The 25,536-nt window shown below is 38.9% G+C and overlaps 1 protein-coding gene across 6 annotated transcripts in view; it reads left to right on the plus strand.

The window, feature by feature from the left end:
- Positions 1 to 25,536, plus strand: part of GUCY1A1 (guanylate cyclase 1 soluble subunit alpha 1) — a 62,378-nt gene that overhangs the window by 22,420 nt on the left and 14,422 nt on the right. For all 6 annotated transcript variants that reach the window (XM_059173789.1, XM_059173799.1, XM_059173808.1 and 3 more), the window contains 6 exons: positions 10,139 to 10,497; positions 13,864 to 13,925; positions 17,317 to 17,375; positions 18,734 to 19,443; positions 21,009 to 21,494; positions 25,021 to 25,164. In XM_059173789.1, coding sequence (XP_059029772.1) covers positions 10,243 to 10,497; positions 13,864 to 13,925; positions 17,317 to 17,375; positions 18,734 to 19,443; positions 21,009 to 21,494; positions 25,021 to 25,164 — 1,716 coding nt within the window. In that variant the 5' untranslated portion in view covers positions 10,139 to 10,242. The remainder of the gene's footprint in view (positions 1 to 10,138; positions 10,498 to 13,863; positions 13,926 to 17,316; positions 17,376 to 18,733; positions 19,444 to 21,008; positions 21,495 to 25,020; positions 25,165 to 25,536) is intronic.

A 25,536-nucleotide genomic window follows, 5' to 3' on the forward strand; every position in this document is an offset into this window, starting at 1 on the left:
GCCTTTACATACCTTCTCCTCATGTGTTACCCACCTAGCCCTTTCATGTGCTCACCATCCTAGAAGCTCTCCAAAACCCCTTTGAGTAGGCTTTTTTATGGAGGCTTCATTAGATAGGGATGATTGATGAAATCATTGACCATTAGTGATTAACTCAACCTTCAGACTCTCTCCTCTCTCTAGAGACCAGGCTGGGATAGAGAATTCCGATTCTCTAATCATATGGTTGGTTCCCCTGGCAACCAGGCCCCGTCCTGAAGCTATCTAGGAGTCTTATCACTTTGGAGATTCCTTGGGTTTCAGCAGTTGTGTGCCAGGAAACAACAGGCAGAAGCCAAATATATATTTCTTATTCTGTCCCAGTGTGGATGTGTTCCAATGAAACTTTATGGACACTGAAATTTGAATCTCATATAGTGTACATGTATCATAAAATATTCTTTGGATTTATTCAACCATTTAGTAATATAAAACCATTCTTAGCTCTAGGGCAGAACAAAAACAGGCAGCAGGTTGGATTTTTGCCATTGTTTGCCAACCCCTGCCTTAAGAGGTCCCAAGAAGGGCACTTGGGTGTCTCAGTCAGTTGAGCATCTGACTCTTGATTTCAACTCAGGTCATGACCTCAGTGTCCAAGATTGAGCCCTCCTGCTGCCTCAAGCTCTGCGTTGGCATGGAGCCTGCTTAAGATTCTTTCTGCCCACTGTGTCTCCCCCACCCCCCACTCTCACACATTCTCTTTCTCTTAAAAAAAAAGTGAGGGAGAATTCCTGAAAGTCCAGGTTTTCCTGAGTGGTGGTTTAGCTCTCTCACCTTCCCAGTGCTGGCCCAGTGTAGACCTCTTCAGTGCCTGTGCTTCTACTATTGATATATTTGTTCCTGTTCTTGTTTTTTCTCTTTGTTGATAGAAGGTACTTAACAAGTCTTAAGTTTTCATGGCTTTATAGTTTGCAGCCCTTTTTCTCAAGGATCTTGAGAAAAGTTTCATGGGCTGGTTTAGAAGACTCAGGAGAGTCACAATTGTGTTTTCTTTCAGAATCTTCTTTCCAAATATGACAGGTTAAATCTATTTTCCTCCACCAGATGGTGAGTTCTGTACTAGTCCAGTTACCCCTTCCTTCCCACCAAATATGAGGCCACTTTGTTATGATATCCCCTCATTGTTAAAATGTTAATTCAAATGCCCCATAGGTGTGACAGTCAAAACCAGAATCCACTTTACTCTTATTAGGAATCCCAACATCTCTTATTTTAATCAGACTCTGGGTGACTTAACTTGATTTCACAAATATCCTAAAATTAACATGCTAGTTAATCTCTCCCTACCCATCTCTTAAACCTTTCTACAAAAGAAGTACACACTAAGAAGCTAACACTGAGTCAATATGGAGAACAGTTGACATATGAAAGCAGTGATTGAAGGCAAGATTGGTCATATAACAATATGAGTCATTTGCCAACCTAGCATTCTAGGGAAAAGAAAATAAGATACCACAGAATTTCTATTTCAACTTGGTTGTTACAGGTTTATTTTGTTTAAAAATTTTCCACATTGGGAGTAAGGTGGGCTTATATAAAGTAGTAAGTACTTCACTGATGTAAAGCATGCTTGATTTATATCACAGGTTTGGTTTCATGAGTGAAAACACATTTAAAATTTAGCACATTCCATCAGTTTTTAATTCTAATATTTTATTAAAGAAACTTGGCATGCAACTCAGCTAAGGGATTTATATAAGATAAAACCAAATTAGAATCTTACTCTTCTGGACTATACTGTAAACTCTATTATTTTATAAACCAATAAAAGGCACCCTAACTACTGACATAGATATTATTTTCTTGGTATGCATTAATGTTGTTCAAGTGGAGAATGTTTTGCAAGTTTGTACAGGACCTAGCAGTTGGTGTAGATTAGAGTTCCCTTAAACTGGCTTTGAAAGGTGTCATAGGTATAAAACATGACTCAGTATTTCTGAGGAAATAGAATAAATTTGTCAGTCTTTTATTTAGTGACTTGTTTTAGCAGGATTCTCTTGTACAACACCTTTGGGTAGATTATCTTTCCTAGTCCTTCATACATCTTCATTTTACCATTTTACAGTTGAGGTAACAGAAGCTCAGTGAAATTAAGAAACCTTTCCATTATTGCGCTACTGCTAAGTAAAAATTGTGACAGTCAACATTAATCATTATGTGTTGGGCACCAGGCACTTTCCTAAGTGCTTTGCATTTATCATGTTGTTTAGTTTCAAAACACATTAATGAGACAGTTGCTATTAGGATCCCTATTTTCGAAATGGAGAAAGCGGAGGTGAAGTTAAGAACTTAACGAAGGTCACAGAGCTGAGAGATGGTAGAGGCAAGGCCAGCCACAGACCACCTGGTCCCCGAGCCTGAGCTCCGTCACTGCTGCACTTAGCTCTACTACCTGAGGGTGCAGTGGTGTGAACTGATGTCTCCAAGCATGAAGTCTGTCTCCTACCACTCATCTCCAGAAATAGAGATGTAAATATAAAATCTCAGGCACTTAAAAAAGTCGGCATTGAGCAAGAGGGCAGATAATTGTGTACATGTATGTATGCATGTATATGAAATGGAAGAAGTGTTTCCAGGTCTTCCTGGCCAGCCAAAATTATAAAGAAAAGAAATCAGAGAAGTTCTGATATCACATGGTCATTAGTTTTATTTTTCCACTTAAATGAAATTTATCGGTCAGCCCAATTGTTTAAGCATCATGGACTTGTTTTCATTCTACAGGTTTCATCAGGCTGTATTATCTATATCATAATGGACTCTGTAGGCTGTTCCAGAATGTGACCTTACTGAGTGCTGTTTTGCAGATAGTTCAGGCAGCTTTTTACCTTACCTGCAAATTTAAATCAAACATTGTTGAGAGTACAGGCATTTCTAAAACAACACCATATATGTATTCCTGAAAAACCTTGTTTGCTGTAAAACTGCACTAAAAATAAAAGAGCTTGTGGGAGGAAAATGTGTTAGGGTGAAACCAGCCCAAAGTTTGAGCACCAACAAAAGCAGTAACAATCGTAAAAGCTATATATACCAGCTCAGGTAAACAAAACAAAACAAAACAAAACAAAAACAAAACCAGTTGCATTCTATGGAATTCTAAGGAGTACTGGACTGCTGCAATCGACGATGGGTCTGACATGAGGGGAAAGGGTGAAAGTAGCTTGGTAGGAAGGAACTGTAAGAAGTGCAGAGCCTGCTGAGTTAGGGTGCCAAGGAAGAAAATAGAGGAAAACCACCGTAGTAAGTACTTCCAAGATGGAACATGAGGTCAGTTGAGCCAGGAGGAAGAATGTGGGGTAGTTAGAGATGCGGCATAATTGTTACTTTAACTGACGTTATTCCCCTTTTTATGACTGCGTCTGAGCCGGTTCACATCACAGAAATACACAATATTTAGCTGGAAATAGATAAAAACAAAAAGGCTCTTTATGGTGTAGAAAGGAATTCCATTTTGCATTTAACTCCTTTCATACTAATTGTTATGTTTTCAGTAAATGTATTTTTAAATGACTAAGTCTCTAAGGAACTATTTTAGTAATAAAACAATGATGGGAATCACAGAAATAGCTGCAGGAAATTGTTTTATATATTTCAGGAGCAGAATATTGAAATGTTTATCTGATTTCTTTATGACCTACATGACTTACTCTAAGTGGTAATTATATTTAATTTGAAGACATACTAACTGTATGTCTTCAAATTTCAGTGATAGTCATACTAAAAGTCTTAAACAGAGATTTAGGATTTATAATCCCAGAGGTTTTGCTGCTTAGTTATAAAACATTCTGTGAACGTTTTGATATAAAAACTGAGAATCATATAAGACACTGTGTATTGTCATAAAAACAGAATCTTAGAGTTAAAATCTCTCTACTATAGACGATACTAAACTCTCCTATTACTTCAGAGATGTCAGAGAATTGCTCCCAATTCCAGCAAAAAAAAATTGTGAATCATACATGTCTTGTTTTTAATAGAGAATTAATACAGTTTGAGGTACCTGGGTGGCTCTGTTGATTGAGCGTCTGACTCTTAATTTTGGCTTGGGTGATATCAGGGTCCTAGGACTGAACCCCATGTTTGTCTCTGTGCTCAGCGGAGTCTGCTTCTCTCTCTCACTCTCTGCTCTGCCCCTCACACTATCTCTCCCTCTCTCAAATAAATAAATCATTAAAAAGAAGAAAATACAGTTTGTTAAACTAGAATTATCAGTATTAAATATTATTTTCATTATAATTATTATTAAACATAAGTTGTATGGGTACTTCTAGCTTTAGGGAGGCAGTTGCCATCAGGCGAGGGGGGTTTCTGGCATTTTGACCCAACCTCAGTTGGGTTGCTGTTGCCCTTAGAGTTGACTTTTTTGTTTTGGGAAGGTTGGCAGTATGGGCTCTCTAGTTACAAAATTCAAGGTAAGTACCCTGCACTCTTCTTAAAATAGCTGAGGACACCTTACATTGGTGTGTAGATGCAGTCTTGGAAGGGGAATGTTTTGTTGTATAACATAAACTGGAGTCAGCTTTCCCACCTCTGGGCTTTTGAAGAAGGAGAAATTACTTTCCAAAAGGAGATTTTAGCAAAAGAGTTGGAGCACATTGACTCCCACAAGGTGTTATGTAATAGTGAAAGCCCAAATTCTGGGCTCAAAATGATTGAATAACCAAAGTCATGGGAAATGGATTGTGGACTCTTTGATTGCTCTCCATGAGCCTTAGAGTCTTTCCTTGGCTGCAGTATTGAGAAGAAAATTCAGAGGAAGACGCCTTCACGGTGCTTCAGCTCCCATATCCAGTCAGTAGCTAAGGGCTGTAGATTCTCTACCAGAAATACTTCTGGAATTGATCCACTTTTTCATGCTAAGGTCATTATTTAGTCCAAACCGGATCAGCCTCCTGGTTGCTCTGACACATTTCCCATTCTCCATTCCAAATCATCCTTTAAAAAATACAATCTAAGCTATTCACGTTCTTACATCTTAGTCTTTCAGTTGGTTGCTCTTAGAATAGTTTTTCTTTGTTTAACGAGGTTTAGAGCGCCCTTCACAATCCTGACCTCCGCCATCACCTGGTTCTCCCTGACCCCATGCTCTGGCCATGCTGGAATTATTTCAGTTCCTAGATCATGGCTAGGTCTGTTCTGTTTGGAACTCTCTTCACCTGGTTCAGGGTCACAGCTCAGCTCAGATGTCTCTTCCTCCCGGGACTGGGTTTGGATCCCTGACTTTGCTCTGAGAGCACTCACTCGTCCTTCCCCTTTCTGGAGAACTGGTATGTCAGAAAGAGTTCTCCTGCCAGACTGTGAGCTCCAAGAGGGCAGGCCATGTCCCTTATTCACTGCTCTGTCCCTGTGCCTGGAAGAAGCCTGACACATAGTAGACCACCACAAATACCTGTTGAACAGAATGAAAAGTGAATGAAAGTGAAGTATCAAAGAGTCTGTGGGAATGGAGATGATGAAAAAGAAAAGGCAAATGGCACTTGAGATCCATCAAGTATGTTAAAAGCCAAAAGGTTCATGAGCTTTAACTTTTCGGAGGTTATCGTGTCTGGGTGTCAGTGACGCAGCAGAAGCAAAAGCCAGGGAATTGTGGACTTAGGAATAAATTATTTTTTAAGGAAGTGAACACGGTACCTAAGTCCTGATCTTTTAAGAAGTGTGACCATAAGGGACATTGGCTTGCTTTTTTTTTAAAAAACCTTAGTCCTGGGAGTGACTTGGACATTCTTACCAGTTTTTCTAATACTTTGGTCTGCTTTCCTGATAGATCACAGGGGAAAGTTCTATAAATAATTCCCACTGCAAAATGAAAAGAAACACATTGTAAAAGACTGATTTATGGGATTTTATTTATTTATTTCAATTTTTTGAAGAAAAAAACTTTTTTAGATTTCTGGTCTACCTGAAAATTAAGCTTGACACCAGTTTATGAAAACGGTAACAACTTTGTGCTACTGGATGCAAACTTGATCCTCACGAAGGCAGTTTTTGTTTCTAAGCTCTCTTCTTCTTTCAGCTATTCTTAAAAATTTAGACTTTGGAATTCGCTCTTAAAACATATCCCTTTCACACAAATTGTGGCCTGGCTAGGTGCTAGGCCTGAAATTGGAAATCAGATAATAACTATTTGTTTTTATTATGGAGACTTAGTTCTTAGGCTCCTCCCCCCACCCCAGTTTCTAATTTGAAATCTGCTCTTTAGGACCTGCTGTCGTAAAAGAGGATTTCCGTGTCAGAATTTTCTTTCAGATCTTTTTATAAGTAGAAAACAAGACTTGTGTGTGTGTGTGTGTGTGTGTGTGTGTGTGTGAACATTAGATTTATTTGTCTGTATATTTTCATTAATCTTTTTTTTTTAATTTTTAAAATTTATTTCTTTTCAGCATAACAGTATTCATTTTTTTTTTCACCACACCCAGTGCTCCATGCAATCCGTGCCCTCTATAATACCCACCACCTGGTACCCCAACCTCCCACCCCCCCCACCACTTCAAGCCCCTCAGATTGTTTTTCAGAGTCCATGGTCTCTCGTGATTCACCTCCCCATCCAATTTACCCCAACTCCCTTCTCCTCTCTAACACCCCTTATCCTCCATGATATTTGTTATGCTACACAAATAAGTGAAACCATATGATAATTGACTCTCTGCTTGACTTATGCTGAGTGAAAACAAGACTTTTATGTGTAACTCTGGAGTTGGAATCATGGACAGGCCCCTCACCTGAACAATCACACATCTTGGCTATTAATATGAGGCCAACAGCTGGGTCATTATTCTCACCATAGCAGAGTTAATCACTTACTAGCAAAAGGAAGAGAACATTTAATACATTTGAGGGCTGTTTAATCATCAACCTTGAGGATGGCAGATTACCTCTCCAAGTTTCTGCGAACATACATCCCACTGCTCACCAAGGCCTTGTCACCAAGTTTATTACTTTAATTAATATTTTTCCCCTTACCGTGTTACTCTCACTTCCCCAATCAGCCACTGACCAAGCCATTTCCAAAGTCACTGCTAATGTTACACCTGAAAATCATCACTTGTTTAGTTGAAGAACGTATTCTGTATTCCTAGCAGGCAAACACAAAACAAGCATAGGTTTCCAAGGTATCAGCACTGAGTGCATCTGTTTTGTAATGTAATTTCATCAGCTGAGCAGATGAAGAATGCTAATTAGCTTGTTTATACATATGTGATTTAATGAGACTAAACACTTAACTGATCTTAAAGTAAGCACAACTTGTTTCCTGTTCCTGTTTTTACTTAATAAAAAACAGTGTTAGACACATTTTCTTGGAATTATAACGTTGTGCAATATAGGAGAAAAAAGAATTTCGAGGTTGACTTGTGAGTTTTATCTTGCAGCAAGATTGAATAGGAGGCTGAGAATCAAAATATTGGGTTTGGGGACAAGGGTTGAAATTCAACATTAATGAGAAGTTAAACTTAGTGGGAAACTTTATCATGAACTGTTTTATGACAGACTCCTAAGTCCCAAATTGAAATTCTGATATGTTCCAGAATAACTTATTCTAGGGAGGAGTTCTATACCTTCATCAGATCCAATCTAAAGTCTTCTAATTTTTTTGTTGTTGTTCTTGCTTGATTTCTTTCTTTCTTTCTCTTTCTTTCTTTCTTTCCTTTTTTTTTTTTTTTGAGTATTCTCTTCTTCTAGTTATTATAGTTAATTTTGATATAACTGAAATCATGGCACTCAGTTAATATAGCTCTTCTTCCTGAAAATTAATATAAAATAATGGTATTATAATTTTATAGTTATTTAATATTATCCACTATGCTGCCTTTTTTACTTTAAAGTTGTACAAAACTGAATCCACGTAGGCTGCTATGTTAGGGGAGTGAATTGGGTAGAGGAGATGAGAAAGTGACTCTGGCCCTATAGCAGAATTCTGTTTGGATTAACATGCTTCAGTTAACCTGCTCAGCTTTCTAAAACCAGGAGTCAGCAACCTATGGCTTGATCCAAGTTGATACGGTGAATCTGAGGGCCAAATCCATAGCCTGTTCTTGCAAATAAAGCTTTACTGGAACACATCCATTCCTCCTTTGTATATCAGCTGTGGTTGCTTTCATGCAGCAATGGCAAGAATTAAATCACTGATAGAAACCCACGAAACTGAAATTATCTGCTCTCTGGCCCTTTACAGAAAGGTCCACTGCCCACTGATCTAAAGCCTTTATGAGGGTGGGAGTTAGTGAATAGTAATAGTTGGATTCAGATGCATTTAAGACTGAGTGACATTTATTTTCTCCGAACTGAATCTCAAAATAAATGTGGTTGAAAGCCTGGGATTTTTAGGTCTTTCAGACTCCCAAGTAACCATTCCCGCTGTCACTGAATTTCCTTTGGGTCACTCAGTAGCCTGCTGAGAGAACTCCGTATTCTATTCTAGCAGAAAATGTCACCTGCTCATGAATAGATAGGATCTTCCTTGTATCTTCTTGAAGACTCATAAATTACATGTGATCACAGATTCGGGGGAGGACTTCAAGTAACAGAGAGTAGTAGCAGCTTCTACTGACCTGTCAGCATCCGTAATCCTTCCCCATACCTAATGATCCATGACACTCCCCAAGGGCAGGCAGATGACAAATTTAGCTTCTTTAGTTGTTCCAGTTAAGAAAATGAATTGTCCATTGTCCTAAACTTATTAGAGAACTTATCTGTGACAAATTACAAGCTACGGCTTGTACGCGTTAACAACATACTAAAAGCACTGAGGCACACAGAAAGGAAGTCACTGTACTCCAGTTCTAAAGACTGAAATACAAGGCTTTATCCTGGATCATTCAGCTACTCCCAGCCTATGAGCAGGAGAACTATGTTCTTATTTGCTTTTTAATATAAACTTGTAAACCATATTTTTAAATGAATCCTGGTTTATGAACTAAGCCTGATGATGTAGAAACTGGTCTAGGAATTTGGGTTCACAGAAAATACATTGGCTCTGGTGTCGCATGGACCCTAGTTTGAAGCCTAGCTCTGTCACTTTTCCAGCACATCAAAGGAAAGAAAATAACCTCAATTGTTGAGCCTCTGGCACATTGGGGATAATAATAATGTGCCATATGGTTGCTGTGAGGCTTAACTGTAAATACAGAATCCTCAGCACTGTGCCAGCCATATCACTGGAAGGAAGTAAACTAGGGCTCTTTTGCACTCTTTGTGTGTGTGTGTGTGTTTTAATTTTCAAAGAATGGAAACAATGATCCCAGTCAATCAAGATCATTAGTATTACTGACAAACTGAATTCTCAACCAGACAGATAACTAATTATCAGTGGGCTGTGGATTGTGTGTGGGGATTCATGGTCACAACATCAAGACAAACAAGAGAAATATGTTGGGATAACTATACGTATGATTTCAGCTGGCCTCTGGGAGAAGATGCCTTCTTAGTTTATTCCAGTGTCATCTAGACTCAGATCCAGAGACCCAGGAGTATTTTGAAAAAGTAGTATTTGTTTTTAATTTTGATGCTATTTTAAAATTATTTTGCTATTTACAGAAGCAAGTATCTTCTTTTGCCGTAATCATTTTAATTAATCTTTTTTCATCTGAAATTCAGAATTTCAGATCCCAAAACATATCCTTGAGCAGCACTACATACATTTTTTTTTTTCTTTTAAATATTGGAGACGCTGGTTTCTGTTATCCTGGTTTTTCAGAAAGGAGGGCATAATGAAAATGTAGTGCTTAGCACTGAGATGTAGATTTATTTATACTTGGCTTTTGTCATAAAACTGTAAAGTTCCATTCTTGAGGAATCAAACTAGACCAAATGGGCTATAGAAATGTAAATCAGTAATTTGTGGTAGGGACAGTTGGGAGAAAATTATGCTCCTTTTGAAAACTACTAAAACCAAGTATTTTACTAGTATACTAAAATGCACAGATACTAAATAAAGATCCTCACCAAATGGTTCATCCATTCTGTAACTGACATATCCACCAGAATCTTCTTCTTCTTGAAAATGACACTTGAATATATCGCCTTTGCTTTTTTACACCTATATTTTTCTGTTTTCCTAAGTATACAAAATCATTTACCTTTCTATTCTGATTTTCTACTTCCATAGACACCCCAGTCACCAGTATCCTTGATCTGCTAGTGGCATCCATTGGTCAGTCCCACGTAAGAAGAACGGCTCACCCAGAAGTACTCTGAGCAGCTACTAACACCATGTTCTGCACCAAGCTGAAGGATCTTAAGATCACAGGGGAGTGCCCTTTGTCCTTACTGGCACCCGGGCAAGTTCCCCAGGAGCCAGCAGAAGAGGTAGCAGGAAGCTCAGAGAGTGGCAAAGCAACTCTGCCCATCTGTCAGGATGTCCTTGAGAAGAATGTACAAAGAAGTTCTCCTCAAAGAAAGACCAGTAGGAGCCGAGTCTATCTTCACACATTAGCGGAGAGTATTTGCAAACTGATTTTTCCCGAGGTGAGTGCTTTACCTTTTAAGATTTTACTGATACTATGAAAATGGTAAAAGAATATTTTTTAAGGAAAATGTTAACCCTTGCTTTCTCACTTGCCAAGGCTAAAACATATAAACACACTTCTTGAAAGTGATTGCGTTCTTAAATTGTGTTTACTCTTAATAAATGTTTAAGATCTTGAATTCTTTTCAGCAGGATCCTGCACTCTGATGAACTTTACAACTTTGGGCAACTGCTTAACTCCTCTTATACTCATCTTCCTTGTCTGTGAAATGGTAGTATAACAGTACCTGCTCCTAGAGTGTTAATGAGCACGAAGGGACTTAATCCACGGCTCTTGCCATACCATAAGTGCCTGGTAGTTGTTACCTATTCTCTTAAAATTAAATTCCTGGAAGAATAACTTACCTCCTGTCCATTTTCTTCTAATTACAGAGAGCATCATATGTTCGCTGCCAGTTTGTTGAGTTGGGAAAATCTCCGTTTTCCTTCTCTAGCTCTGCATCTGAGGTCTCTGCAAAAGCCAGTTCTTGACCTGCTTCCTTGAGTCAGTATCATGGCCCTGTGCTTGCTTGCCCATTAGCTTAGACACTTCCTGATGTAGCTCTGTGAGCTTCATAGCCTTGTGTCACATTGATATCTGGAGCACCTTCTGCTAATCCACCTATAAGAGAACCTGGGGACAGGGCAGTACCTAATGAGGTCACATATCTTAGAATAGAAGGGTATGTGGAGAGCTCCTCTCTCCCTGCAGGGCTAAAAAGAAGAGTAGTTGACAAGTCTTCATGATGTCTTCCTCCCTCTGGCAGTATTCACAGTTTTCTATAAACTCACTTTATCTGGGAGATTGGACATTGACCTGATCCAACTCTAGCTATAAGAATCCACTGAACATTTTTAATTCACCCAACACCCACTCTGTTTTGTGCGGAGCACTGAAAAAACCACGGACTGCTGACTTTTCAAACTTAAAGGAACTTCGGAGGTAATCTTGTTTCAGTCCCAGAATGACTTAGGGAGGTTAAATGACTAAAGTCCCACAGCTTCCGAAAGGTAGAGCACTACTGTTGCCAACGGTATGGCTAGAGTGACTGAGAAAGAAGAGACTAGCATTAAAGCTTGAAGATGGAGAAATTAGAATCAACAGAAAGTTGAGGGAATTTACTTCAGATACAGTATTCGCACAATAATACTTCGGTTAATGGCCTTTGAAACGGAAATATGTCATTATTCTCACCCCACCCCAGTTACTAGACAGCCAGCTTTGGCTGGGATGAGCGATGTCGTCCTTCTTAGCGAGTCGGTTGGCATCATCCTCTGGGAAGTGGTTGGGACTCTCATTTCCAAGAACAGAGTGAGATGCGCAGAGATGAACAGATGGTGAGGATGGGAAAGCTGGAGAGCTTCCATGCCTTCCCTGGGTCCTGTCATTACCATGTTGGCTTTATTATTTTGTTGGATAAATTTGAATTTCTGCCATTGAAGTCAGACAAATGTTGGAATCGTTTTTAAAAACATTCTGAATACCAATTCTAAATGATATTTTACCTTTTCTCTTTTTCTTCATTTGGAATAATCTCTGTTTTTTGTGAACTCCTAGGAAAAAACATCATCAAAATTTGACTACAGCGTCATGTAGCAGGGAAGGCAAAGCTGTCAGAACTCTAGGGGGTAAAATGGGTACATTTGGTATTAATAACTAGAACTCTGACAACTGAGGCCATTTGTCTTTTAACAGTAAAATGTCCCGGTGCTGGATGCGTTTGGACTGGGCGGTGTTCAGTGTGGATTACTTCAGCTGTCCAAACATCAGCATGTCAAATATAACTTTTTTTTCACTGATTCTTTTTCATGTGGATAGATTTGTATGTAAGCCTCCATACTTCATAAATATTTGACGATCTGCTAATCTCTCTTAACAGCGTATTTTCTCTAACTTGTTGGTAAGTAGCACGTAGAGCGTTTAGTTTGGCTCAGTTTAGTTTAGTTTCAATTCTATCAGCAACCTAAGGGAGGGACTCAAAATAGCATTGGACAGCATTGTAGTTCTTGCTTTAGATAATTATATTTAACTCCGCAGTTATGGTGTTTTGAGTTTGTTTGGGGGTTTTCTTTGGCGGGGGAGGGGACAGTGTCCTTAGCAGATTTAGAACAGAGAGATGTCATCCAGTTGTGGAATAGAACGACCTGAAAATGTGTTATTGCTCATCCAGTGCAAAATTTTCATTTCAGTTTTTTGGTTTTTTTTTTTTTTCACTAAATTCCAGATTTTTTCCCCCTAAGCTCGATTTGCTCTTTAAAACTGAAAGTCCTTTCCATAACTTATTTTATTAAAACAGAAGCTTGCTCTATTTTGCTTAACTTTGCTGCCTCACTTGACCAGTGGAAACTGTAAGAGGGATATAAATAGTTCTTAGGGGAAAAGGAATTTCCCAACTTGGAACACAACCAGAAAATTCTTCCCTTTCCTCTGGGCAAACTACAGAAAGGATCAACAGTTATATATACACATATAGATACATATGGTTTTTATATGGAATGCAAAACATTGACAGTCTAACTAACCAGTACTCTACTTCCAGCTTACCAACTAGTTAGAGAAAACAAGCCATTAAGAGAGATTAATAGATCATCAAGTATTTATGAAGAATGGAGGCTTACATACAAATAACTTACAATGTGGAAAAACTCATGAAATACACAGAAATTAAGAGAGTAAAAAAGTAAGGTAAATGCGAGATTTGTTTCAAATCAACGATCAGCTGGCCTTGGTGAAAGCTTGGATTTAAGGGTTTAGAGAAAAGGGAAAGACAGAGATAGCTCAAGTTTTCTAGGCCAGGACCTGTAAATCAAATATGAAATATAAACTTGTATTTGTAGCTGAGAAAATCAGCAGGGGGGGCCGGGTGTAGGGTTTGTGAAGAGAACAGGAATTTGCTTGGCTGGAGCCATGCTGAAATTGAAGCCTTGGCAGCACATCCAAGGGGATTTCCTGACCCAGCGGAAGTAGTGCCCACAATTCCTTCATGGAAGACCTGGCATTACCCACTGGAATCTTCTATTTGGATTCCGATTCAGCCTGACCTTGTTTTGTGGCTGTCAGTGAGACCACCCACAAAGGGCGAAGGCTGTAAGGCCTAGCCCACATCATCCAAACTCAAATTATTTAAAGGACATTGTTTCTTCCCAGAGCTGAGAAACTTCTAGAAAATCAGTCTCCATTTCCAAAGCGTAAATTCACCGCACTCATCAGTAAAGTGATCATGTTTCTGCTAGATAGAAACTTCCAGGACACATTTTTAAAATATCTGTCTTCAGGTAAATTATTATTCAAGGGAATGTTTAAAACTTTTCTTTTCACTTTTTAGTTGGAGCGGCTGAACCTTGCACTTCAGAGGACATTGGCGAAACACAAAATAAAAGAAAGCAGGTAAACTGAACCACTTTAGTTGTGTGACCCTCCCGTGACACTTAACTGATACCACTACAAATAACCACCCCTTAGTGAAGGCCACAACATGTTTCGAATCGCTGTGGTATTGGAGAAACTAGACTAAGTGTTTTAACTGCCACTAATCTGAAAATTAGTGCATTTATTTTTCACACTGAATACATCCCTGAGCTCAGATTTATATAAAATGTTTAGGATTTTACAGCTGTTCAGGAAAAGGCAGAGCTGAGTTTTAAGCCTGTTCTTTCCGGAGTCCGTGATCTTAACCATGTTTCCCTATACTGCTGCTTTTAACAAGCCTCCTACTAGAGGTAATGTCAGTACTTCACAGGTGAGGCAGGGATCCCAGGTGATCAGTACAGACTCCTGCCTGAAGGATACAGCCAAGGGGTGGCAAAGGGTCCCAGTGCCCAGTGTGGGAGTGGGGAGACGAATTTCCACACACTTTAAACTTTCAGCTGCCACAGCCAGAGAAGACTGAAGAAGAATCAAAGTTGGGAGGGTGCTTAGAAGGGAGGGGTTGACTCAGGAGGCTTGAGGCAACATCCTTTTATCAGTCCTAAGGGAAGTGGTTCCACATTTTCATAACCAGTTTGATTCTATTTGTATGCGCTGGCTGAGTATCTTCCAGTTTATACTTTTTTCTTGCATGCCGTCTTTGAAATTTTTTTGAAGAAAGTTTTCTGTAAAGGGTTAATATATAAGGGTTTTTTTTTTTTTTTAAGCTGCTTTATAGAGTTAATTTTGCATAAATATCTTAGCGTGTTTACTGCTGGAGGGTCATTTTATTGGCCTTGTTTTTGATTCCTTGGGATCTCAAGGATTGTTTCAGTAGTAAATAATAAAATAAATACTTGTGTTCAAATTCGCAGAATTGAACATTGCAGCTTTGCAAACCAACGCCATTGTCAGGAATATTTTACACATTCATTCATCTATTTCTCAGGAGTGGATTATCTGTCCTTCATTTTCTCTGTTGACTAACTGGCCCCGGACTGCAGGCAGGAGGCAAGCCAAGAAAGGGTCAGGAGGGGTCCAGAAGGAGAGAGTGTGACTCTATGTGTCTGACAGAAGCTTTGTTTATACAAGTGATGCGAAAAGCATTCTGGAATGCCTCTGACCTTAATTCTCAGTCAAGCTGATAAGATAGCCAAGTCATTGTAGCTACGCTACTGTGTCTGTCTGCTTAAATCCTTGGCAGCCAGTTGGCTCAAAATTGATTCTCAGGGCTCTGTGTTCTGAAATGTTCCTAAGCTGGATGCGGCAGGGGTTCAGTTAGGATGTATTCCCAGTTGTGCAGCTCTTTAAAAATACCTCAAAACATAAAAAAAAAAAATCTTTTTTTTTTGAAAGCTGAAGTTTTTTTTACTGCTTCCTTGATTTCTTAAAGAGCTGATCATACTTTTAAATTGTGCTAATGATAATTATTCAGTTGTTGAAATAAGATGAGAAACTTTTTTCTCATGACTTCCTGATGATATGCTAAATGGCTTCTCTCTGCTTTGCTTTTTTAGTGCGTGGATATATTTTTTTGTTTCCTTTTTTCCCCCATCTTCGTTTTGAAAGGTGTGCTGTCATATCTACTGGTCTCAACCTGCCAACCACTGAACATAACTCTTTCTTTGGACTGTTTATAATATTATTTGAAAAGCAAAAAAATCAATATATTAAACAATAAACTGTCCCTAAATGAAGACTGGTGCCCTCTGCCCCCCACCTTTTAAGTGAATTAATTTTAATACAGATATCATTGTGATGTCTCTCTGAGTTGGTTTCACAGAGAGCTTTTGCTTTGTTTCTTTTCCTGGGATCTTCTGATCACATCAGCGTATCTGTGCAAGGCTGGGGTGTGTATGTGTACGTGTGTGTGTACAAGCACACACACATTTGCTGTCACATATGAAAGTTTAGTCTTTTTTTTTTTGAAGGTAAAGCTAGAGGACTTATTTTTAATTGCATTATTCGCTGTTTGCACTAAGTTTTGCTCACATCTCATATCATGGGTTCAGGAAATTGGCAGAATTAGGGTTCCCTGAGCAGAAAGGCTTTCATTTCTTTAGGAAAACAAAACAAATCAGAAATTGAGCAAATGAGAAAAATAAGCAAGTCTGTAGATGATTAATATAAAATATAATGAGAGGTTTGGGGATATCTAGACACAAACTAAATAGAAAATTAGATAGTGAGCCTCAACCAATTTAGATAAGGAAGTATTTCTACCTAGCATTTTAAACAGTTATAAGCAACGTACCTTTATGTGATAAAGTAGTGGACTGAGCAGTTTTCCTTCTTGAAAATATTTCCTTTTGAAACTTCTGTACATGTATTCTGTTTTATTGAAATCTGCTTAAAATTTAGATTTTTGTCTGTTTGTAAGCTTGGCTTATCTAATGGCAAACTGAACTACAGATAGAATCTTAGGTGTCTTTTAACATGTGTTAGTAATTTGGCCAATTTGGTTATCATAAGTCATCTCTGTCGGAAATCATCAAAACCTAATTAGGCAAACATGAATCAGTAAGTCATCTAGTGGAAATTACTAATACTTTTTATTGGTCAAAATGTATTATCAACTTCTATGCTGGAAAAACCAGTGCAGTGATTGAATAAAGAATAGTTTTCTTTAGTTACTAATTTTTATACACATAGCTCAATGTAATAATGCCTGAGAGTTAAATATATAGAACCTTAAACTCAGCAATATATGTTACATACTTGCTTTAGAAAAGAAGATAGCCGGGGGTGGGTGGGGGGGTGTCTAGGTGGCTCAGTCTGTTAAGCATCTGCCTTTGGCTGAGTTCATGATCCCAGGGTCCTGGGATCCAGCCCTCAGTTGGCTTTCTGCTCAGTGGAGAGTCTGCTTTTCCCTCAGCCCACTTCTCCCTCGCCTCCTGCTCCCCCAGCTTGTGCCCCTCTCTCGGTCAAATAAATAAATTTTAAAATCTTGGAAAAAAAAAAAAGAAAGAGGGAAAGAAAGAAAGAAAGCAAAGAAGAAAGATAATGGAACTTAAAAAGGGAAATCCATCAGTGCACGAACTTTTCTTCTTGGTTGTATTATGGGAAGAACCCTGGGCAGCTTTATTACCATCCCCTGTTCTGATTCCCTGCCAGTGTAAACTTCTATAGTATTAGCTTTCTAAAGTAAGATAAATATGGTAAATATGCTTCAAAAAATGAGGAAACACTCCAAATCAGGTGTATTTTGGGGTTGCACATGTCATTGCTCCTTTCTTGTAAACTTGATAGTCAAGACTTGCCTCTACAGAAAAGGCAACTCAAACTATTTTCTGTCGTCATGTCTGTATGTTACAATCAGAAGTTGTAGCACGCATTTGTCAGTTTATAATTTAAGATGTTGACATATTTTCAGGAAATCTTTGGAAAGAGAAGACTTGGAAAAAATAATTACAGACCAAGCAGTTGCAGCAGGTAATAGAATTGTTTAAGTATATGTAATTAGGGAGTAATTATACTTACAGAACTAATATTTTACCTGTAAACTAATATTTTCTACTGGTAGAAAATATTTACCTGTAGAACTAAAATTTTCTCCTAAAATACTCATATTTATTTTTGGTGACTTCCAGTATGAAGTATTCAGTATAATATATTGTGTTAACATAAAGAGTAATTCTTTTTTATGCTGTGAATTTTTGTTTGACTGAAAACATTTCCTCTTCTTTATAATGTTTATTTGCTGAGACATAGATAAGGCTGCATGGGAAGCTGACTCATAGACATTTACATGCTTTGGCCTTGAACATAACTAAGTATTCCTTATCTATTAATTAAAAATCTTATTCAACAAAGTAAAATAAAGAAATTTTTTAAAGATTGGAAGCAATCCTGGGAAAAAGGATTAGCAGTGTTCTAGTATTAATAATTAGTTTACGGGAAGGAAGTAGATGAGTAACTTTGTTGTACTATCCTTTTTAAAGTTGGAGGACATGGACCAATGGGTTAAATCTTTCCAAAGGTACAAGATATTAAGAATTTGATGATGATGATGATGGTAATGGTGATGGTGATGGCTAACAGTATATACTGAGTCCTTCCCGGGAGCTGGGCACTATTCTAAATAGTCTCTACACATCACAACAGTGCTATGAAAAGGGCACTATTGTTTTTCCAAATTATAGATGAGGGGAAAAAAATGACACACAGAATTTAAAGAATAAGGAAGATTAGGGAAGGAGAAGTTACAGGAAGTAAATGAATTAGAAACAAATATTCATTCCAGTAACATTTAAACAAGAATTTTGTTTTGCTTTAAAAAAAAAAATTAAATGACTTTATATCGTCTCTAGAGAAAAATGATAAAATTGAGGTTCATGACCAGTGATTTCAAATTCATTCCTGTTAACATTTCTACTGAGGGCGGGAGGCCCTCCAGGTTTAGACAGTGCCCCTTCATCAAAATGTGCTGTGTTTATCATTAACAGAATGACAGGAGAGCTTTTTCTTAAATGAACTTGATTCTGTAGTACTGATTGTTCTTTTGTAAGAACAACAGTCTCTTCAGGGAGATTAAAAGTTGTGTATTATACTTAATTTATCATGGTTTCATAATTAACTGATGGGGAATTTTTATTTGGAGTTTCCAGAATTGTGGAAACTCATCGATGTGGGTAATTTGAATATAGATGGTTAATTTTGGTCAAAACTCTTGTTACCAGAGGTAAAGGGCACTAAATCCTCAAATCAAACGGTGTTAAAAAATAGTAGTAACCGTGCAGCTCTTCCCAGAATGATCCAGATATGGCAGAAAATGTATTCTTTGCTTTCAGGAGTTCCAGTGGAAATCGTCAAAGAGTCTCTCGGGGAAGAGCTGTTCAAAATATGTTACGAGGAAGATGAACACATTCTAGGTGTGGTTGGAGGAACCCTCAAAGATTTTTTAAATAGCTTCAGCACCCTCCTGAAACAGAGCAGCCACTGCCAAGAAGCAGAAAAGAGAGATAGGTTTGAAGACGCTTCCATTCTGTGCCTGGATAAAGACCACAATTTCTTAAATGTGTACTATTTTTTCCCTAAGAGAATCACGTCCCTGATTCTTCCTGGCATCATGAAGGCTGCTGCTCGCGTGTTGTACGAAACCGAAGTGGAGGTGTCCCTGCTGCCTCCTTGCTTCCGGAATGACGGCAGCGAGTTCGTCAATCAGCCCTATCTGTTATACTCCCTCCACATCAAAAGCACCAAACCATCCCTGTCCCCGGGGAAGCCCCAGTCCTCGCTGGTGATCCCCGCGTCCCTCTTCTGCAAGACCTTTCCTTTCCACTTCATGTTTGACAAGGACTTGACGATTCTGCAGTTTGGCAATGGCATTAGAAGGCTGATGAACAGGAAGGACTTCCAAGGAAAGCCGAATTTTGATGAATACTTTGAAATTCTGACTCCCAAAATCAACCAAACGTTTAGTGGGATCATGGCTATGCTGAACATGCAGTTTGTCGTCCGAGTGAGGAGGTGGGACAACTCTGTGAAGAAATCTTCAAGGGTAAGGAAAATGTCATCGTGGTTGGCATATGAAATAAATCACTTCTTGTTTAAGGACTAGAAACAAAAAAGTAAAGAGATATGCATCACTTCATACATTTTGATAAAACACCCATTATGTTTAAGACAATTCTAGTAGCATTTTAGGGCTGAAATAAACTTAACATCCTTTCTTCATTCATGTGCTGGTTACTTGATTCATTACTTGAAAAATATTTATTGGATGCGGTCTACCTTTTAAAATCCTCTCAGGGTATTTTATAAACCGAATTAGATAAATGTTTATATAAAAATGTGGTTTTAGTCATCAAATACCTAACAAGAGGCATTATTCTGCAAGAAACAAACACAAACTACTTGTTTCTTAGAGGAGACAACTAAATGGGTTTTTAAATACATTTTTTTAAAGATTTTTATTTATTTATTTGACAGACAGAGATCACACATAGGCAGGGAGGCAGGCAGAGAGAGAGGGGGAAGCAGTCTCCCCGCCGAGCAGAGAGCCCGACTTGGGGCTCGATCCCAGAACACCAGGACCATGATTTGAGCCAAAAGCAGAGGCTTTAACTCACTGAGCCACCCAGGTGGCCCTTTAAATCAATTTTTAATAGACTTGGAAAATCAGTAACTTTTTTAATTGTTAGAGAATGTTGTGGGGCTTTTTCTCATGGTAGAGAATCTGGGTGGTCATTTAGTCCAAGGAAGGAGTTTGCAAAATCATAGTTGATTATACGAGCAAAGCTAACATTCAGGCTTATATGTATATAACTTTTAAACATGCATAATTCCAGGAGATGTGTAGTTTGTTCCAAAAGTAAAAACAGTTTTAACACTCTTCATCACAAAAACAATGTAGCTAAATGCTCAAAATAGGTAATACTTAGAGGTATTCCTTGCAGCCAAAAAATCAATGACATTAATTGGATACATTTTTGTGTGTGAAACAAAACAAAATACTATTTGGAACTTCCTTTTTCTCACTAAGCAACACATTTCGGGTATTCTTCCACGTCATGGTGTGTAGGCTTGTTTCCTTTTTCCAGAGACTGTGTAGAATCCCATTGTATGCTTATCCTCTATTTAACTAGTCCCCTACTGAAGGGCATCTGGGTTAATTTTGACTCTTTGCTGCAGAGAACACACTTACACATATTTGTTCTCACTCATACAGTAAACCAGGATGATCACCTACCCATCACATCTCTCAAGGCTTCCTTGGTACAATCCTTTACACTATCTGCTACTACTAACAGAAAATAATAGCAGAAATATCAGCCTTCCCCCTAGTGAGAAAAACTTGAAGCAAGATTTTTTTGTGTGGTTTAACGAAAATCATGATCTCTATGCAGAGTTACTCCATTCTACCCATTCTCCAAATGTCCATGTGCATTTTACAATGCACAGTCAATTGGAACTATAAGAAAGCATATTGTTCCTTTTTAGCAGGTGGGAAAAAAAATCGAGTTTAAACACAAAGAGATCGTCACCATATCTCTACCTTTCCTTTTGTCTAAAAAGATGTTGGAAACTGAAATAAACCACAGTTGGTTTGCCTTTACTTCCCAGGTTATGGACCTCAAAGGCCAAATGATCTACATTGTTGAATCGAGTGCTATCTTGTTCTTGGGGTCACCCTGCGTGGACAGATTGGAAGATTTTACAGGACGTGGGCTCTACCTGTCAGACATCCCGATTCACAACGCACTGAGGGATGTAGTCTTGATAGGGGAGCAGGCCAGAGCACAAGATGGCCTGAAGAAGAGGTTGGGCAAGCTGAAGGCCACCCTCGAGCAAGCCCACCAAGCCCTGGAGGAGGAGAAGAAGAAGACGGTGGATCTCCTGTGCTCCATATTTCCCTCCGAGGTTGCGCAACAGCTGTGGCAAGGGCAAGTTGTGCAAGCCAAGAAGTTCAGTGACGTCACCATGCTTTTCTCTGACATCGTGGGGTTCACGGCCATCTGTTCCCAGTGCTCACCGCTGCAGGTCATCACCATGCTCAACGCACTCTACACTCGCTTTGACCAACAGTGCGGCGAGCTGGATGTCTACAAGGTAGGGGCAGAGGAGGGCGAGGCCCATGGGACAGGCAGAAGTCACTGAGGAAAAGCACCAGAGCCAGGACCCCTAGTTACTGAGTTACCATGCAGATGAAAGGCTTTCTCTGCAAGCCGCGTCCTGGGAGCAGGCATTGTGCCTTAATCCTGTGGGTGTGCTCTAGCCAGAAATAGCGCCAAATCTTCTCAGAAACTGAGATCATTATTCCATTAAAGGACTGCCCCATTGTCTTCTCAAAGAATAAGCATAGCGTGAAGGGGTGATAGGCTGAGTGGAAGATGGGGCATAGGACCCCTGAACGGGGACAATTTAAAAGTCAGTAAATGGGACACTTGATGGTGGCAACTGAGCTGAATTATCAAGCATGGGATCATTCCAAGTATGACTTGTATGGAGAAAAGTGATCCTCTGTAAAAGGAAAAGTAGAAAAAAAAACATGGGTCTTATACAAATTATCTTCAAATAGGTTAACTCAGTATGGAGTTAATGTGATGCTTTTAATGGCTGAGTCAGAGGAAGAAAACACTGACTTAAGGCATTATTGGAGATTTGAGGCCAAAGGTAGAGACGTAGGTGCAGAGAGAGGCCTGGCTTCAAATCTAGTTCTCCACTTGTTCGGTAAGCTGAGAAAGTGAAATAGCCTTTCTCATTTCTATAACAGAGAAAGTAATATCCACCTATGGAGCTTATACATATGAATAACATACATTATATCCCAAAAGCTTCAGGAACAGGCCTGTTGCAAAGATGATGGTAAATTGTATCAGTTATTCATGATGTAGCAGGACTTACTGGATGAGTCTACTGCAAACTGGGCATCTAGGCACGTGGAAGCTCATTAGGGAAGTAATTATCCCTAATGTGTACTAGTCTTTTTTTTTAAATGTAACTTGATTGGCTATAAGAGAACTAGTGAAATAGTTGTGTGTTTTGTGTTCTGTGTTTCTAGAATTAACTCCCCCTCCCCTTTTTTTTTTTTTTTTTTTACTAATTTAAAGTCTTTCACATTACTCTAGTCACTGGCATTAAGAACAAAGCACCCCTCTCATTTGTGTGGCTTGAATCCCATTTTAGTTTGCCCTGTACAATCTGGCATTTTGGAGATTCATCCAACATGAAATAAGTAGATCAGTGAGGAGAAAACAAATATTATTTATGAGACTTCATAAGCCTCTGCTTTGTTCCAGTCTAGATGTCCAACTTAAAACCTTCCTTTTAAAAATTTCCAGCAGGAAATTCCAGACAGAGCCATGATCCCCTTGGGGAAAAAAAAAAAAAAAAAAAAAAAAAAACACAAAACTCCATGTATAATTACTGATAAAATAATTGGCTTTAGTTAGGTTAAGCTTGATGGCCTCTTGTGCAATTTACTATAGTTATTTGTAGATAGTTTCTATCTTGACCTTGTCTCCTCTCGGAATTGTAAGAAGAAAGCCTCACTCTCCCTTATAACTGCTACGGTGGCTAGCAGAGGTAGTGGCCCTCTTCTACAAATTTCAGCTTGTTGAAGCTAAAACAATTCAGTTATTCCAATCAAGTATTCGGAATCTGTGCTCCTTACCATGTGGATAGTAGTCACAGAGTTCCGTAGCTAATCAAGCCACAACCCAAGCTAAATAGTGAATCATCTGCTCTGTCTTTATTTCCACCTTCTCTTCACTTCTGATTTTGCATGCAAATACTTGGAGACAGCTGTGAGTAGATCAGGAAGGGTCTTCACCGGGAGATAAACGTAAGATGCACAGTATGTGTAATCATACGCTTGACTGTGAGTGTGGTGGCTTCCAAGGAATAGTCTAGCTTCCCCCGCCACACCCAGGACCTGTTTATACCAGGATTTCGTTTAATCTCATTTGCTTATTGTCTTTTCGTCTTCTTTTCATTTTTCAATTTATTCAGCTTTCATTTATTGATTGTTATAGCAGATATTTACTGTCATCCAGGATTGGTCAACTTGAGCGAGAAGATCTCCTATGTGGGGGATAGGAGGGCAGGGCTGACCAATGCCAGATTTCCATGTGACAAGGTGAATGCCTGGTTGGGAACACAGGTATACAGGTGTTATGATAGCAGAGAGAATAAGCATCTAGTAGGAGTGAGAGCACCACTTCTTTTAATTAAATAAGGTGCACTTATTGGGCCCCTGAGATACATCAGCCATTATTTTAGGCACTTTCTTATATATTCATTGATGAAGAAAATCTTACAAGAGGCACTGCCACCTGGTTCACTTGTTAGCAAATATACTGGGCACTGGTAATTTAGGAGTTAGTAAAACAGGCAGTTTGAGAGAGCTGACATTCTACTGGGGAAAAGAAGGGACAATGAGCAAATGAGTCAACTTTTAGCATTCCAATGGGTGTGCTATTCTGGATAAAGTTGAGGAGAAGAGCAGAAGGTAAGGGTGATTGCTATTTTACAGAGGGCAGGTGGGATAGGTATTTCTCACATGGTAATGTTTTAGCGGGCACTGGAGGAAATGAGGGACACGCCAAGTCGCCGTGTGCAGGTTGTTCAAGACAAAGGAATAGCAAGTGGGAACATGTTTGGTATGTTTGAGGGATGACGGGAGGTCAGTGGCCCTGGGACAAAGTAAGCAAGAGAAAGGATGAAGTAAAATCAGAGATTAGCAGAAAGGTGAAAAGGACTTTAGAGGCATTTTACGAGTTTCAGCATTGATTCTGAGCGAAATGGAGAATCACTTTCTCATTTTTCCTTTCTCATCTCCATCCCTCCACACTAGAAAGTTTGAATAAGAGGAGTGATGCGATCTAGTAAGTTACAATAAGTATTTAGAGGAGGAGAAAAACGCAGTGATTATGATTTGGTGGATTATTTGTGGATTCAAATGAACTGGTAACTTTGCCATCAGCATTGCGGTCAGATAAAATTCTGTTACAACAACAGTAATGACAATGATAACACTTGGAATTTATATAGCAGCTTGGTTTTCAATAGCCTTCCAAGCACCATTGTTCGACATCTTGATTTCTATCCCTCGTGACTAATACTCCTGTAGACCCCCTTATAGTTACTATGAGGATCCCCAAATCCTTTTGAAAAACTAGAATGTCTTAGCTTTATAGCATACATTTTTACTAAATTCATATGAAATGATTGAGCAGCGACTGTTCAAAACACTGTACTCTAAGAGGCTATAAAATCGGCAAGTGATTCCAATATCTTTAAGTAAACTGTTACAAACACGCAGTATCATTTACATTACATCATTGGCCTCTACAGAGCACTTGACATGAGGTGGAGGGAGTGAAACGCTCAGCTAGTCTGGGAGGAGACACCGCCTCCTGCTGTTGTGCTCCCAGGACCACACTGCCTTCCAGAGCAGCACCTGATGTAAGGCATCTCCACTTGATGAATTTCCTGAAAGGGAAAGCCATTTCTGAGAGTATCTGATTTACTCTGATGTTCCTGAGGGCCCAAACACTACGGTGTCTGCTCTATGACACGCACTATGATTCTTTCCGAACTTGTATTTGTAATGCCGAAAATCTATTCCGTGCAGGTGGAGACCATTGGCGACGCGTACTGTGTGGCTGGGGGACTACACAAAGAAAGTGACACCCATGCTGTTCAGATAGCGCTGATGGCCCTGAAGATGATGGAGCTCTCGGATGAAGTCATGTCTCCCCACGGAGAACCTATCAAGGTAAGGCAGATCATATATTGCCCAGCAAATGTCATGGAGAGTACATGCTTATTAATTATTTATAGTTAAAGATGAAAATAAAATTATAATTATAAATTATAATTATATATATAAAACATATATAATTGTATATATAATTTATATATAAAATTATAATTATAATTAAAAATGCAAAGAATAGTGCCTCAGTTGGGGTCAGTTGCAGAGAGCAAAATCTCTGAAGTTGTTGAAGCCGGAAGAAATTTACGATAGGGTCTTTAGGGGTGTGCAGAATCACTGAGAGGACTAACAAAGCCATCCATAAGTGAAACCTTCAAAAAAAATGACTCCCAGAGCTGCACTTGGGTCCTTGCTTTTTCTGAGATGGAGAAG

Source organism: Mustela lutreola, chromosome 1, assembly GCF_030435805.1.
Source record: "Mustela lutreola isolate mMusLut2 chromosome 1, mMusLut2.pri, whole genome shotgun sequence".
NCBI classification, from domain to species: Eukaryota; Metazoa; Chordata; class Mammalia; order Carnivora; family Mustelidae; genus Mustela; species Mustela lutreola.